General features: G+C 35.4%; 1 protein-coding gene across 3 annotated transcripts in view; it reads right to left on the bottom strand.

The window, feature by feature from the left end:
* Positions 1–15,150, bottom strand: part of DYNC1I2 (dynein cytoplasmic 1 intermediate chain 2) — a 57,528-nt gene that overhangs the window by 6,961 nt on the left and 35,417 nt on the right. For all 3 annotated transcript variants that reach the window (XM_049887428.1, XM_049887429.1, XM_049887430.1), the window contains 8 exons: positions 14,821–14,916; positions 14,450–14,612; positions 14,240–14,339; positions 13,609–13,734; positions 12,563–12,709; positions 12,083–12,196; positions 11,639–11,772; positions 10,662–10,806 (listed from right to left, as the gene is read on the bottom strand). In XM_049887428.1, the coding sequence (XP_049743385.1) occupies positions 10,662–10,806; positions 11,639–11,772; positions 12,083–12,196; positions 12,563–12,709; positions 13,609–13,734; positions 14,240–14,339; positions 14,450–14,612; positions 14,821–14,916 (1,025 nt within the window). The remainder of the gene's footprint in view (positions 1–10,661; positions 10,807–11,638; positions 11,773–12,082; positions 12,197–12,562; positions 12,710–13,608; positions 13,735–14,239; positions 14,340–14,449; positions 14,613–14,820; positions 14,917–15,150) is intronic.

The raw sequence follows: 15,150 nt of genomic DNA, 5'->3' as shown, positions 1-15,150 counted from the left end.
CTTCCCAGCTTGGGCACCAGACATATGAGAGCTTTCAGATGATTCTAGCCTCTAGCTAACACCGAGTGATGCAGAAGTGAGATGTCCCTCCTGAGCCCTACCCAGACAATATATTCATGAACAGAACAAATGCTGTTACTGCGTTAAGTCACTAAGTTTTGGAATGTCTACTACATAGCCATAGTATTACAACAGTTATTATAAGAAAAAAAGAAAATGAGAACAAAATACCTTCTGAAAATGAAAAGACACCGGAAACGCCCACAAAATGGTGAAAACTGTAACTTAATATTTCAAAACAAATTAAAAGAAATAAGAAAATGATAAAAACTATGAAATAACATGAATCATATTAAAAAATTCTAAAATGAGGTGATCAGATAAAAGGAATCCTAAGAAGAGGTAAAAGAAGTCAGGAAAGACTCAGAATTAAAAGAAAAAAATAAAAAATGAAATATTACAACTAGAAGAAACACAAAAGCCTTAAGAGAAAGAGAAGATGGAAATGAGGAAAATTTAAAAAACAAACAACAAAAAGAACGAAATTGGAGGACTCACACTTCCTTATTTCAAAACTTGTTACAAAGCTACAGTAATCAAGACAATGTGATAATGGCATAAGGAAAGACATACAGATCAATGAGATAGTAATGAGAGTACAAAAATAAACCTTCAAATTTATAGTCATCTAAGCTTCAATAAAGGTATCAAGACAACTCAATGGGGGAAAGGGTAGTTTTCAAAAATTGGTGCTGAGATAGCTACCTCCACAGGCAAAGAACAAAGTTGGACCCCCCCAATACCCCGCTTACCTCACAACATATACAAAAACTAAATCAAAATGTATCATAGACCTAATGTAAATGCTAAAACCACAAAACTCTTAGGAAAACACAGGAGTAAAGAAATCTTCGTGACCTTGGATTAGGCAATGGCCTTTTAGATACAAAACCAAAAACACAAGCCACAAAAGAAAAAAACATAAATTGGACTATACCAAAATGAAGAACTTTTTTTTTTTTAATTAATTTTTATTAAGCTTCAAGTGAACATTTACCATTCCAATCAGTCTGTCACATGTAAGTTTAATGAAAAACTTTTGTGCTTCAAACAATACCATCAAGAAAGTGAAAACACGCCTATACAATGGATGAAAATATCTGCAAATCATGTATCGGATAAGTGGCTTGTATCCAGGATACAAAACCAAAACAAAACCCTTTGCCATCTAGTCGATTCCAATACATAGTGACCCTTAAACACTCTTACAACTCAATAATAAAAAGACAAATAACCCAATTAAAAGACAGGCAAAGGATCTGAATGTAAACATTTCTCCAGAGAAGATATACGAATGACCAATAAGCACATGAAATGTTCTCAACATCATCAGTCATCAGAGAAATGCAAATTAAAACCATGAGATATCACTTCACACCCATTGTTGTTGTGTGCCCTCAAGTCTATTCCGACTCATAGCGACCACAACATGACAGAGTAGAACTGCCCCATAGGGTTTCCTAGGCTGTAATCCTTACAGGAATAGATTACCAGGTCTCTTCTCCCACAGAGCCACTAGATGTGTTTGGCATGCCAACCTTTCAGTTAGCAGCCGATTGCTTAGCGACTGCACCACGAGGGCTCCTTCATACCCATCTAAAAGATAATAACAAGTGTTGGTGGAAATGTGTGAAACTGGAACCTGGTGGGAATGTAAAATGGTACAGCTGCTTTGGAAAAGTTTGGCAGTTCCTCAAAAGTGACTCTTAGGTATATACCTAAGAGAAATGAAAACATATATACCTAAGAAAAATGAAAACAAAGGTTCACACAAAACTTGTACGTGAATGTTCGCAGCATTATTCACAACAGTCAAAAAGTGGAAACTCAAACGTCCATTGAGTGATACATGTATAAACAAAAAGTGGTATACCGTATATTGAAATATTATTCAACGATAAAAAGGAATGAAATACTGACACAGACACAACACAGGTGAACCTTGAAAACACACGAAGTGAAAGAAGCCAGTCACATACTGTATGATTCCATGTACTGTTCAGAGTAGGCAAATCCATAGAGATACAAACTAGAGAAGTGGTTTCCAGGTGCTGCGGAGGTTAGAAATGATGATGGGTATGGTGTTTCTTTTTGAGGTTTGAAAATGTTCAAAAGTTAGATAGTGGTGATAGCTGTACAATTCTGTGAACATACAAAAAACCACTAAATTGTATACTTTAAAGGAGTGAATTTTATGGTATATGAATTATATCTCAGTTTTTTTTAAAGCTGTTATTAAAAAAAGGACAAAGGAAATAAAGAGAATTTAAAAAAAGAGAAATACACAAAGAAAACTAGCAAAGATAAACTGATCAGCAGCCCTGAAGAAGAAAACCAAAGCAATGATACAGAACGAATACTAAAAATAATAATTCAAGAGAATGCTCCTAAAATTAAAAGGCAGCTTGAAATTACATATTGAAAAGCTGTCCTGTGTATCTAGGAAAACTGACCCCTTAAAAGACCCTGTTGTACATAGGGTCACTATGTTTTGTAACTGGCTCGACGGCACATAACAACAACAAAGAAAAAGAAAAAAATCCTGCAGACACCGAGGTAAAAAGACCAAGTCATACACTAGGAAAAGAAACTCAGGCTGCCATCAGACTTTTTTTTTGACAACAATGCTCTTGGTTAGAAGACAATAGGGTAATATGCACTCAAAGGAAGAAAATGTAAGTCATGGATTTTATACAAGACCAAACTAACCTTCACATCCAGGTATACTGTTGTGAATATGGGAATAACGTGCCCAGGGGCACCTCCTGAGGAATATACTACAGAATGTGCTTCAGATGACCAAAAAGGATCATGAGACATCATCGCAAGGACTGGTATGGGTAATCAAATGATTCATAAGGGTAAATGTCCCTTTTAGAAGTATTTTAGCTAGCAGGTAAAGTATTAGAATATAACTATTTTGCAACCCCTAACGGATCCAGGCAGCATCATCAATGGCTGTTAGTATCACAAAAATACAGCAACCAGTCATTATACATATCCCAGTGGAAGTAAAGACCACCACCTAGGAAGCAGCTGACTGAACCTGAATCTAGTCATGCTTTTAGATCTAAGTATGAATTTACCGGAAACACAGGGGCAGAGGAACATAATAAATGATACCAAGGAATACAAAATCCAGACTGTGAGAAACCCTACAGGACAACCAACATTTTTTCTTCATCTTCAACGATGACAAAGCTAGAAAAAAAAGAGGAAAACCCTATCATGACAGGGACTTTAAAAGATGTCAATGAATCACAAATGCATGGACCTCATTTGGATTCTGCTTCAAAGAAATCAATCGTAAAAAAAAAAACTATGAACACTGATTGGCTATTTGATGAAATTAAGGTATCAATGTTTATTTTTTTAGGTGTAATAATAACACGGTGGTACTGTGGTTATGTTTTTTTCTGTTTAAAGGCTTTATATTTTAGAAATATATACTGAATGTTATTATAGATGAAATAATAATGTCTTAGGTTTGCTTTAAAATAATCCAGGGGTAAAGAGGGACAGAAGGAGTATGCGTGGGTATACATAAAACAAGACTAGTCACGTGTCCAGCCTCCAGCAGCCTGAGCCCAGAACTAAATGGTGCCCGGCTACCACCACCAATGCCGGGACAGAGCAGGAGAAAAATCCAGAGCAAAATTCAAATTAAAAAAAAAACAGAGTTATTAGTCTGACAGAAACTGGAGTAATCCCTGAGACTATGACCTCTGGACACCCTGCTTACTCAGAACTGAAGCCACCCCTCCCGAAGTCCATCTTTCAGCCAAAGATTGGACAGGCCTATAAAAGAAACACTAACACACGTGAGGAATGTGCTTCTTAATTCCATCAAGTATAAGAGCCCAATGGGCAACACCTGCTGAAAAGCAAAGAGGAGAAGGCAGGAAGGGACAGGAAACCTGGATGAATGGACATGGGGAGCCTAAGATGGAAAGCAGGATAGTGTTGACACATTGTAGGGATTGCAGCCAATGTCACAAAACAATTTGTGTATACATTTTTGAATGACAACGAATTTGTACTGTAAACTTTTACCTAAAGCGCACGCACGCACATACACACACACACACACACACGACTGGTCACGTGTTGAGAATTGTAGAAGCTGGGTGACGGGTATATTAGTTTCACTATACTGTTCGCTCTGCTTTTGTATATATCTGTAATTTTCCATAACAAAAAATTTTAAAACATGTTTTTGAATTTTTCAGATAACAGTAAAGGTCAATGGCATGACAATCTTTATAGCAAAAACAGTTTGTTTTAATTAAAAAAAATTTATAAAACAAAACTTAAACTGAAAACAGAAATGAAGAGATTTCTTTTTCCTCTACTAAGATCATTGTAACTCTCCCTGGCAAGTAGGTCCTGGGTGGCACAAACGGTTTGCCCTCAGCTACTAACCTTAGAGGCTGGTGGTTCGAATCCACCCAGCAGCACTATGAAAGAAAGGCCTGGCAAACTGTTTCCCTAAAGCTTATGGCCAAGAAAACTCTAGGGAATAGTCCTACTCTGTAACATATGGGGTTGCTCTGAGTTGGTTTTCTCCCTGGCAACAATGCTAAATGAAGTCTGGTTCTTTGCCAGTGGTTTTCAGTTTAGGAGGGGTATCGCCATCATCCGCAAAGCTTTTTAAAATACAGATGCAGGAGTTGCACTTCATTAGTATTTCCGGTGTTGCCCCACTGAGTGATTCTGAGGCACACTTGGGGCTAAGCACCATTGTGTTAAGGTCTATGACTCTTGAGGTATACTTCTTCAAGAACACCTCATTTTCAGGTAATTTTTGTAGTCTTATCTTAAAACAAAAGTTCTTCACATTCTTGTTCACATGCTCAACTCTCTAATACATAATAGTCTGCATAATCTTTTAAAAAAGGGTTTGCCAACAAAAAATGGGCAAAATAACAGTCACTTCACAAAATAGCCAGTAAACACATGGAAAAGTGTTTAAAGTCATTAGCCTCAGATTAGTACAAATTACAACCACAATACAATGCAACTACATCCATCAGACTGGTTAAAATGAAAAAGACAGAAAAAAGTGCTGGCCAGGATGTAGAGCAACAAGAGCTCTGATACGCTACAGGTGGACTGTAAACTGGCAAAACCACTTCAGTAAAAACGCTTGGCTGTATCTGCTAAAGCTGAACACATGCACATCCAAAGACCAAGTAATTCTACTTCTACGTATATGCCCAAGAGAAATGAGTGCTTATGTAGATCAAAGGGTATCTACAAGTATGTTCATAACAGCATTATTTGTAACAGGCCCAAACCAGAATCAATCCAAATACCATCGGAGGTGGAATGGATAGATTATGGTACATTCAAAGAATGGAATAATATACAACAGAGAGAATGAACAATCTACACACAACTACATAAAACAATACAAAATCTCAAAAACATGATATTGAGCAAAAGAAGGCAGACACAAAAGAGTACATACTGTATGACTCCATTTTTATAAAGTATATAATATGAAAAAGCTATATATAAATTAAACTTATTTATAATAAAAAATGAATGTCTCAGGAAATGGTTAGATAAAATGTTTCACCTACTCCATGCAACCAAAGAAGCAAGATACATAGCTGGGTAAAAGATTACACTAAAAAGAAAAATACAACAAAACAGCAACATTTCCCCAAATTTTCACAATGTGATTATGGACAATGACTAAGGCTTTAGAAAAGTCACTTCACCTTTCTAGGCCCCTATTTCCTTACTTATAAAACAAAGAGTTTGTATCAGTGGTTTTGAACCTTGACTGTTTTTTGTAATCACCTGGGGAATTTTAAGAACTATGTTGTTACCTGGGTCTCCCTGTTAGAGATTCTGATTTAATCGGTCTGAGGCATCAGGTGAGCTTTGAGAGTTTTAAAAATTGTCCAGGTGATTCTAATGTGCAGCCACGACTGAGACCACTGAAATAGATCATTTCTGAAGGTCTCTGCAGCTCTAAAATACTTATACATAAGAGGTTTTCAAAACATATTAGCTAAAAGAATAAAAAAAAGAAAGGTTTCTTTGAACGTCAATAGCATTTGAATAAGCAAAGGTACCTCATCCTGTTACATGGTGAGCATCAACACTGTATGGTCAAGAGAGAAACCATATTTTCTCTAAGTTCTTTAAGGTTATTTCTCAAAGCTGGAGTAACTGGGGAGTTCTGGATTAATAATAAAGAGAGTCCCCGCAGTAAATACATGAGGATAACAGTGAGATGCTCTCTCACTGGAAATAAGTATATCCTCAAACTGGATCAGAACAGAGACAAACAGATGTCCTTACAAAAATAATCCCAAGGTCAGAAATGTTGTTAGGTACCACTGAGTCATTTTCCACTCACAGCAATGCCATGTGACAGAGTAGAGCTGACCCACAGGGTTTCCTGGGCTGTGATCTTTATGGAAGCAGATCACCAGCTCTTCCTCCTCAGGAGCTGCTAGATGAGTTCGAAGCACCAACCTCACCACTGTACCACCAGGGCTCCCTTTACCTTCTCATATAACCTGACTGAAGACATTAATTTCTTGAGGAAGACTGTGTCAATTAGAAGTAAACAGAAATATTAAGCAGCAGTCTTACAAGGAAAATGAAGACAGTAACCATTCAAGCACTGTCCAAGAGAGAGGGAGTCTCTGTCGATGGAATTTGAGAATTGCTACCCCATGGCAAGGCGAACTCTATTAGAAGATGAATGAATCAGGCTATCTTAGCTTGATGCCATTTAAACATTCAAATTATAAAACTTCTTTTGTTCCAAATCCTTGCTCAGCAAGCAACCTTCTGATTATAATTTGGCTTCCCATGTAGGTTGTCTATATGAAAACAATGAGCTGGTCATGCTAATATGAGTATCTGGGCCTTCTGGCAGCTATGTTTCTCATTGTAAGTTAACGAACTGACATTCTCCAATGTATCAGTGCCTCAGGAGCTTGTTAGTTCCAGTCAGCATTCCCTACTCTAATCACTCTAGTAGATTGACAAAATTCAGTTTCTGAAAATGCAAAGGAGAAGCTGGACACCGGTTAGTAGCAAGTTCGCCTTCCCCAAGAAACATTTCAACTTTAAAGCATTGTTTCATTTTAACATGTATAATCTGTACATAGTTGTTATCCCAAGCACTGGTAGGATCTCTTTAGCCTTACTTTAATGCTGGTAACTCCCTGAGAATTAGACAGGTAAGCTGTTAAAATAAGGCGGGGATTTGAGACATCAGAGACTGTGAAAAATTTTAAAGTGTTTACGGGCTACAAAAGCCTAAAAACTACCTGTTCTAAGGAATTACCATATTAACAACCTTAAGTTTGTCACTTTATGGTAAAATATGGTTCTGATAAGCTTTTGTTTGGAAACTAGAATATATTGTGCATACATTAAAATATTTTGTCCCCCATATAAATACTTACATTTTAAGAGTAATTTATATGTTGAACTAGCAAATGTTGTGTCTCATATATACTTAGAATAATTTAAAAAAGGAGTAATTTATAAGCATGGTTAAATGTAGTGGTACATTAAGGAAGTTAACCAGGTCTACTCCAAATCAAGCTTTTATAGAATCCGCAGGTTACTCTGATGAAGCTTTCACTCACATATTTTCCTTAACATTTAGGCCTGCCAAAGTGCTTCTGTTAAGATTTTTCAAATTTAACATTCTGAGAAGGTAACAATGTCCTCCACATACATTAGACAAAATGTCTTGACTGATTTAAACTTCACCAATATGTAGAAAATTATTTTGTTTATGTTCTGTATTAAAAATGCCTCAGTTAAAAAACTTAATGAAAACAGTTTGATGAACTAGAATTCTGTCTGTGACTGTGTTATGAATTTCTGAGTTGGCAATGATTAGAGGCTGGCTACAGAAACAGATAACTTTAAATTAGAGGCAGTGCTGAACTGAGCTTTCCAGGGATTTTTAAAGGACTTCAAGAAAGGAAAATATAGAATGAATCTTGTTTTGCTATTGGGGCAGTGCCAGATTTTAAATGACACAAGATATAGCAATATCTAACAATTCATGCTTCCAGTTTATAAGGGATCAATCAATTCCCAAAGTCAGAAGGCATATGGAGGCAAACAAGCACAACATTTAAAGTCTGTTAAATCCATGAATGTGAAGACACTGGTTTAAAAAGCTTAAAATGGAATTGTTTAAAAACAGATTATTTTAAAACACTGCCTTTATTCACTAGCCTTGTACTGGAGAGCACAGAGGTTCTAACAAGTCTTTAAGCAGGGCAGAAATAAATACCAGCAACATAAAAAAAAAAAAAATTGTGAACCTAAGTAAAACAATGATATTGGAAGTCATGGTATGGCCAAATATAAAAATATTTATTCAGTTGACTGTTGCTGCTCTACTCTTTATAGAGTAGAGCTATTTGTGTACAGAAAGGTTAGAATAAAGGGTAATTCTTCTAATAAAGTTTTAGAGGGAACTTGAGCATGTATGAAAGTACCCTACTCTATGCTGGCCCATCCTTTGGCCATTAACATTGGAGGGAGGTATGACTGTGTGTGGAGGAGGGGAGAGGCATGCATCATGGATGAATGAACAAATGAGTCTTCTATATGAAGCTCAAGGAAGGAAGTCATGTCTAGCTTAATTAGCAAGAAAAGAGATATGCTTGCCTGTCATTCTTATTTGGAACAGTTCTATGTGGAAACAGCAAAACACAAGAACAAAAAAATATCAACCACCAATCAACCAGCTATGTAGTACCACAAAGGCAAGCATCAATCAGTCTGCTATCACAGGTTAGTTCTGCTCTTGTTTAGGTAAGATGAACTCTTCATTTCCCGATCCTGTTAATTTAGAGCCAAAAGAAGGCTGGCAAACTGAAGCCCTGCTATACCAAAAAAAAAAAAAAGTCTACATACAGATCTAAGATTCTTTTTAATTACTAAAAAAGCGAGCTTGCTAACAACCTAACAAATACGCAATGAGTCCTGTGTCTATATAAAGGACTACTAAAGGAAAAGCACATCCAGAAATCTAGCAACCTACAGGCTGCCTGCAGCCTATTGAGAAGTAGCTGGTTTCGTTCATCTTTCCAAAATGCTCCATCTTGGTTTGGTTATACTAACTACATTATGCATTTCTTTGCCTGCAGTTGTGAGAATCTCCTTCTCCCTTTACCTTTTCCTGTGCATAAGTCTCATTAAAAGAACATAATATTCAAGAACAATCCAAGAAAGAAACCAGATGATTTATTAAATGCATTCAGGCTCTGTCTGATCCTCATTTAGAGGAAAATGAGGTACTAAACAACTGGTAAGTGCCTATTACATGCTGGATTCTGTTTTACGCACTTTTTAATATGTTCCCTTCATTAGACGTAAGGTAAGAGCTATTTTTATTTCTCTAATGCCAAACCTGAAAACATTCAATTTTAAAAGGCAAGTTTTTGGAGTAGTTTAACTCACTTCAATTACACTGAAATATCAAGGAAGGATAAGAGTGAACGGTGAGTTTATCCCAGATTTCTAAGGCCAGCACTCAATAAATAAATGTAAGTTCACTGGAATAGTGGGGAACATCTCCTAAGACCACCAGGTTTTCTCAAAGAAATGGAAGAACCAAATAAGCTCTCTAAACTTTGTCTCATTCAGTGTAAGGCACGAGGAAAGAGAAAAAAAAAAAAGCTCGAAATTTAATTTAAATAGAATCTGATATACAGTATGCAGTTTCACCAGCAACAATGTAACACCGCAACAAAACAGCAAAGTCAAAGCACTTTAATTTTAAAACAGATGGAATAAGACCAGGAGGTCAGTCATAGCAGGTAAATGTTCCCTCCCTACTTGGATTTGCCTTGAGACTTTCAACTGGCCAAGTTCCTGCCAGTCTTTAGCCCAAACGATGATACGCAGAAAAACTCAACTGAAATCCATACAACCATTTTCTTGCCATGTCGCATTTATCTGAAATCGCTGGAGGATCAGGAAGCACTTTATCACATAAGTGGGCTTTTCAAATAACTAAAACTTATTAAAACCAAAACTATTCATTTATTATACAAAATAAGGAAAAAAAAAAAAAAAAAAAAAAAAGTACCATGCCTTTACACAAATCTTTCCTAATGATTCAAGTTTTTTACGTATGACCTTATTGTATACGACCTTAATGTAAGTCAGTTTTTATGTGTCTTTTCTCCATTTCTCCATCAGTTCTGTGAGTCACTATGGTTCTGCATAACCCTCTAAAGCTCTCCATGGAGCAATGCATGGCTTTTGTGATAGGCTGTATCACAGTTATGGGAGGTGCTATGTGAGATACTCAGGAGCTATCTCCCCAACTCAGTTTAGGGTAAGGAGCTCTGTGCTTGAAAAGCCTGAAGTGGTGGGGAGGCTGGTATGTGTGCGGTTTCCATATCTGCCAGGACACTTTTATGAAAACTATAACATCCAATAGCTCACTCATGTCCTGTGTAACTTTTTATCAGGTTTGATCCATTAATAAATAATTCTAAGCTATTTGAAAGCTTTTCATCTTTCCTATATAGTATTAGAGCACCACCTTGTGTCAGAAACTTGAGCAAATGAGCAGATGTCTGCATTTTAGATACCTTAGTTGTCCAAAGTTTTACTGTCCAGTCAAACGATGAAGTGACGAAAAGATGTGAGAAGTCTACTGCTCCAACAGCTGCATGACAATGGATGCCAGTGATTGGTCCTTGATGCCCCTCAAACATCTCACTGATTCCAGCTTTGCTATTTCATAAAAGTGAAAATGTTTAGGAAATCTCTTATAAGTAGACCACTTACAAATACATTTTATTATGGGTTTAAATTTCATACCTTGACATAATTTCGCCAAACTTCAACTCTTATAAATTTATTGTTATTCTATTAAAATTTGGCAATACTACTAAAGCAGTAAGTACGTTTCACAACTGTAAACATCATGCTGTTGACAAAAGAACTTAAAAGTCCAATATCTGAGGTGGTGGAATAGAGACAAAGTGATCCTAACATAAGAGACATAATCTGGGTTACCTTTAAATCAAAAGCTTTGAAGTGAAATCTGTATTTGCGATGAAATCTGGACGCTCAATTTTACTTAAGGAAGCAACTGATAAGGTACAGACAGACAGTTTCAAAACAGATGAAACAGGAGAAACACCAGTCAATATAACATGTGTATATGACATTACTGTACAACTATTAGGAGGACTGAACTAACGCTAGAGTCCAAATAAATCACAATGAGAAGACAGCTGATAATCTTATTTACAACTTTAAATGTGATATATCATATTTAGTAGAATTGCTGAATCTTGCTCTCTACCACTAACATCTACGTGTGCATGCACACACATAAACACAATATACCACAACCCACAAAATCCAAGACACATCATGAATCCAAAATGACTTTTTTTTTTTAAAGTTAAGTTTTAATTTTATATGCCTGAACACAAATAACCTGTCACATATAATGAGTGGCTCTAGGGCAGATTTCTATGTAAATGAGGGGCAATTTGTTTCAACGGATTATTCAAGGGAGAATATTAAATAATGGCAAATTCCAGTTTAGGTTTACCTGCCATGGCGGCATGCTGTGTACACAGAGCCCTCTTCACTCCCAACAACAAAGTTGTTGACATCTCCAACAGGGAAGGACATAGATGTCACAGCCACTGCCTTTGACTGTTTATGAACCAACTCCATGCTATCCTACATAGAAAAAAAATTGAGGAAATCATTTTGTAAACTTGCAACTTTTAATTTTTACAAAAACATTGTCTAGTTTTAGTTGACCTGTAAATAACTCTTTTATTATACTATTTACATAAATCTACTTTGATGATTAAATGAAGTAGGTTTGAAAAATAAAATGCATACACAACAAACACACCAGACATGTTTAGGTTTATAAACTGTTATAATAATACTATTACAAAACAGTTTATAAAAAACATAAGCTGGGGTATATAAACAATAATAATATTTGCCTCAAAATTTCAGTTTTCCAAGTTTAACCTACCTGTGGATGGGAAAGCATGTCCAAACTCCATGAACAAATTTTTCCATCAGTAGAGATGCTAATCAGATTGTGAGCATTTTGTGTTCCAACTACATTTACACAATATACAGGGTGCTAAAAAGATGAAAATTAAGAAAATTTCAGTAATTATTTTACAAAAAAGATTTTTTTACTGTCTTTTCACAGGTATTATGTTTCATATGAAAATAAGTCTCAAATAACTTGATGGTATTTTTAATATCACTTTTACTGTGAGTCTTTAGATTAGCAAAAGATTCAGTCTCTGAAGAGAGATAAGTTTCTGATAAAACAGAACTCCAAAAATACAGAAAAAGTCTTTCATTCTTGGTTGCTAAATGATGAGAAATTCATACATCAAAGGAAGCACCATCTGAGGCTACGGTACTCTGAACGGATACTACTAAGTAGTTAATGGAGACAGGGCACAGAAGTGTAATGGAAATACCCTTATTTACTTACTGTGTGTGCAGCAGCTGACAACGGAGTTCTTTGCACTGGAGTTCTTTTATTGCTACGGTTATCCCAAAGCACAATTTGGCCTGAATATGTACCACCAACAACCAGATTTGGATGAAACTTTGCAAATGTAGCAGACATCACAGCTGACTGCAAGTAAGTAAGATTATTACACTTAAGGTTCACAAGCAAGAAGTCTGAAAAGTTATAAAATTAAATCTACTACCCAAAACATTTCTTTCTTTATTGTAAGGTATTAGAGGTTATAAAAATAATGAAATTAATTCATTAACAATTTTAATTTTTTTCAGGAGTATAAAAATGTACCTTTCGAATTTTTTGGCTAAAAATGATCCATAACGACTTTTTACATAAATATGTTTAAGCAATGTTTCAAAGAAAGCAAATATTATTCTGTTTGATGACAGTATTAAATCAAAACATAACTGGCCTTGTGTCAGCCTCTGACAGTAATTTGACAGCAAAATGTAAGCTAGTTTTGATCCAGTTAAGTGTTTTTCCCCCCAGAATTATGACATTATTAAAAGATTATAACTTTGCCAACAGAAAAGTCTTGCAAAGTCTAACCTTCCGCTAAATCCACTTTAAAAATCTGCATCTGTTTTCTACTTCAAGCATATGTTTCTACTTAAAACTATCTAGTTCCAACTCCTCAGGCCATGTATAAGTAACTCAGTGGGCCAACGGTCTAATTGTATATTCAGCAAATAAGTTCCTGAGAAACTCCCTGTAGAAAAGACATTTTATAAAAGATTCGTTTTGTACAATCAATCACAATAACAGAAAATCACAACTGTAAAGGACTTTAGGTGTGATTAAACATTATAAGAGATGCCAGAAAAGCTACAAAAGGCAGATCATTATGTTGAACTGAGAAGCCCTCAGTTTCTGTTAACATCTGTTTGCAAATATGGAGTGGTTTAGCAAATGCCAATCCAATGAAATCATTATGTTGACAAAAAAAAGGCATTTGTCCAAATTCATTAATGAATTTTTAAACTTGGGGAAGACTGTTAAAACCATCTCACCTGGCAGTGAAACACATACTCTGGCGTAGTTTTTTTGTACTTCATATTCCACACGAGGGCCACACCATCAGGCTCATGAGGAGCATCTTCATTGTTGTTATAGGAAGCCACAAGCAACTCTGGGTACTGTTCACAAGGGTCAAATAGAAAAGAAATTCCATACGCAGATAAGAACTATTGTATGTTCCTAGTTACTCAAATGTTTTCATCAAATTATTCTGAAAATACAAATACCTGATACTTTATCTTGAAAGACATCTCTAGAGTTTCACTCATTGGGAACTTAGTACAATTTTAAATTAGTACAGTTAATTACCTAAAATGTTTTTACATTAAAATATTTTATTAAAATGTGTACTTAAATTTTGTCCAAAGAATTTGGTGAGCAATTGAAATTAGTAAAACTGGGCTGTGGCTTAACTGAAATCTTGAATTTTAAATACAAATAATGTTTCCAATTCTATCTTCCACAATATAGAAGATAAAACGAACACGGTAACACTGGAACCATCACCCACTGTTACTTTAATTATACATATTGGTTTAGCTACAAACAGTTCCCATAATTAAAACTACAGGTTAATTATAATTAAAAAATGAGCTAATAGCAACCACTCTTGCTATCCTTTACCTGAGATGACCAATCCAAACAACTAACAACACGATGCTTTGACCAACGTTCGTCAAAAAATTGTCGATTTAGTGACAGTTTAGCACCTGCTTGAATCTCTCTACAGAAAAGACCAAATCCAAAACAAACATGATGTTATAACTTATATCACTCTTAATCTTAAAGCAATTTAACACAGCGGAAGCCATAATCTTAGCAATTACACATTACCCTTCTTTGTCTTCCAAATCTCTCCCACTGTAGTCAAAGAAGATGTTAATCTGTTCAGAAAGAGCTCTTTCTACAATTCTTGTAGAATGGTCAAAGAAACTTAAAAATTCCTCAGAGTGCAAAATTTGTTGCTTTTCTTCTTCAGTGAGCTCATGAGGGGGAGCTGGAAAACAAATATTTTTCTGAAGTCTGAGTTATGTCAGACAAATCATGTCAACTTACTATCACAGTTTGGATCAACGAATGCCACACATTCTTTCTCAATCAGATTCACCTCTTTGACTTACAGTATTTTATCTTAATACGTACATAATAAAATAAATATCAACAAGAATCACCAGAATTTTTTGAAGTTAAATTCTTTAAGATACCTTTAATATCATTTTCTTCATCTTTCTTTAAAGTTTTCTCTTCTTCAGGTTCAACAGGAGGCTTAGGAGTCACAACATCATCTTCTTCCTCTTCATCTGAAAAAACAATAAGACAAATTATTTTTATGAAAATAGCTGATAATTTTTGAGGTAATATTTCAGAATGTATCACAACGTCCTAGATAAGTGCAAAAGGAAGCCATCAATAAGACAGAAAAAGTACAAAAAATATGAATTAAAAAAAAAAGAATTAAGCAGAGCCTCTTGGTTAAATTTTTATACGTACCTATGTATCTGTATACCTTCATCAACAGTCATACCAAATTCTGT

Source organism: Elephas maximus, chromosome 6, assembly GCF_024166365.1.
Source record: "Elephas maximus indicus isolate mEleMax1 chromosome 6, mEleMax1 primary haplotype, whole genome shotgun sequence".
In the NCBI taxonomy this organism is placed as follows: domain Eukaryota; kingdom Metazoa; phylum Chordata; class Mammalia; order Proboscidea; family Elephantidae; genus Elephas; species Elephas maximus.
Note: the sequence above shows the minus strand (reverse complement) of the source record. Positions and strands in the feature narration are given on the sequence as shown.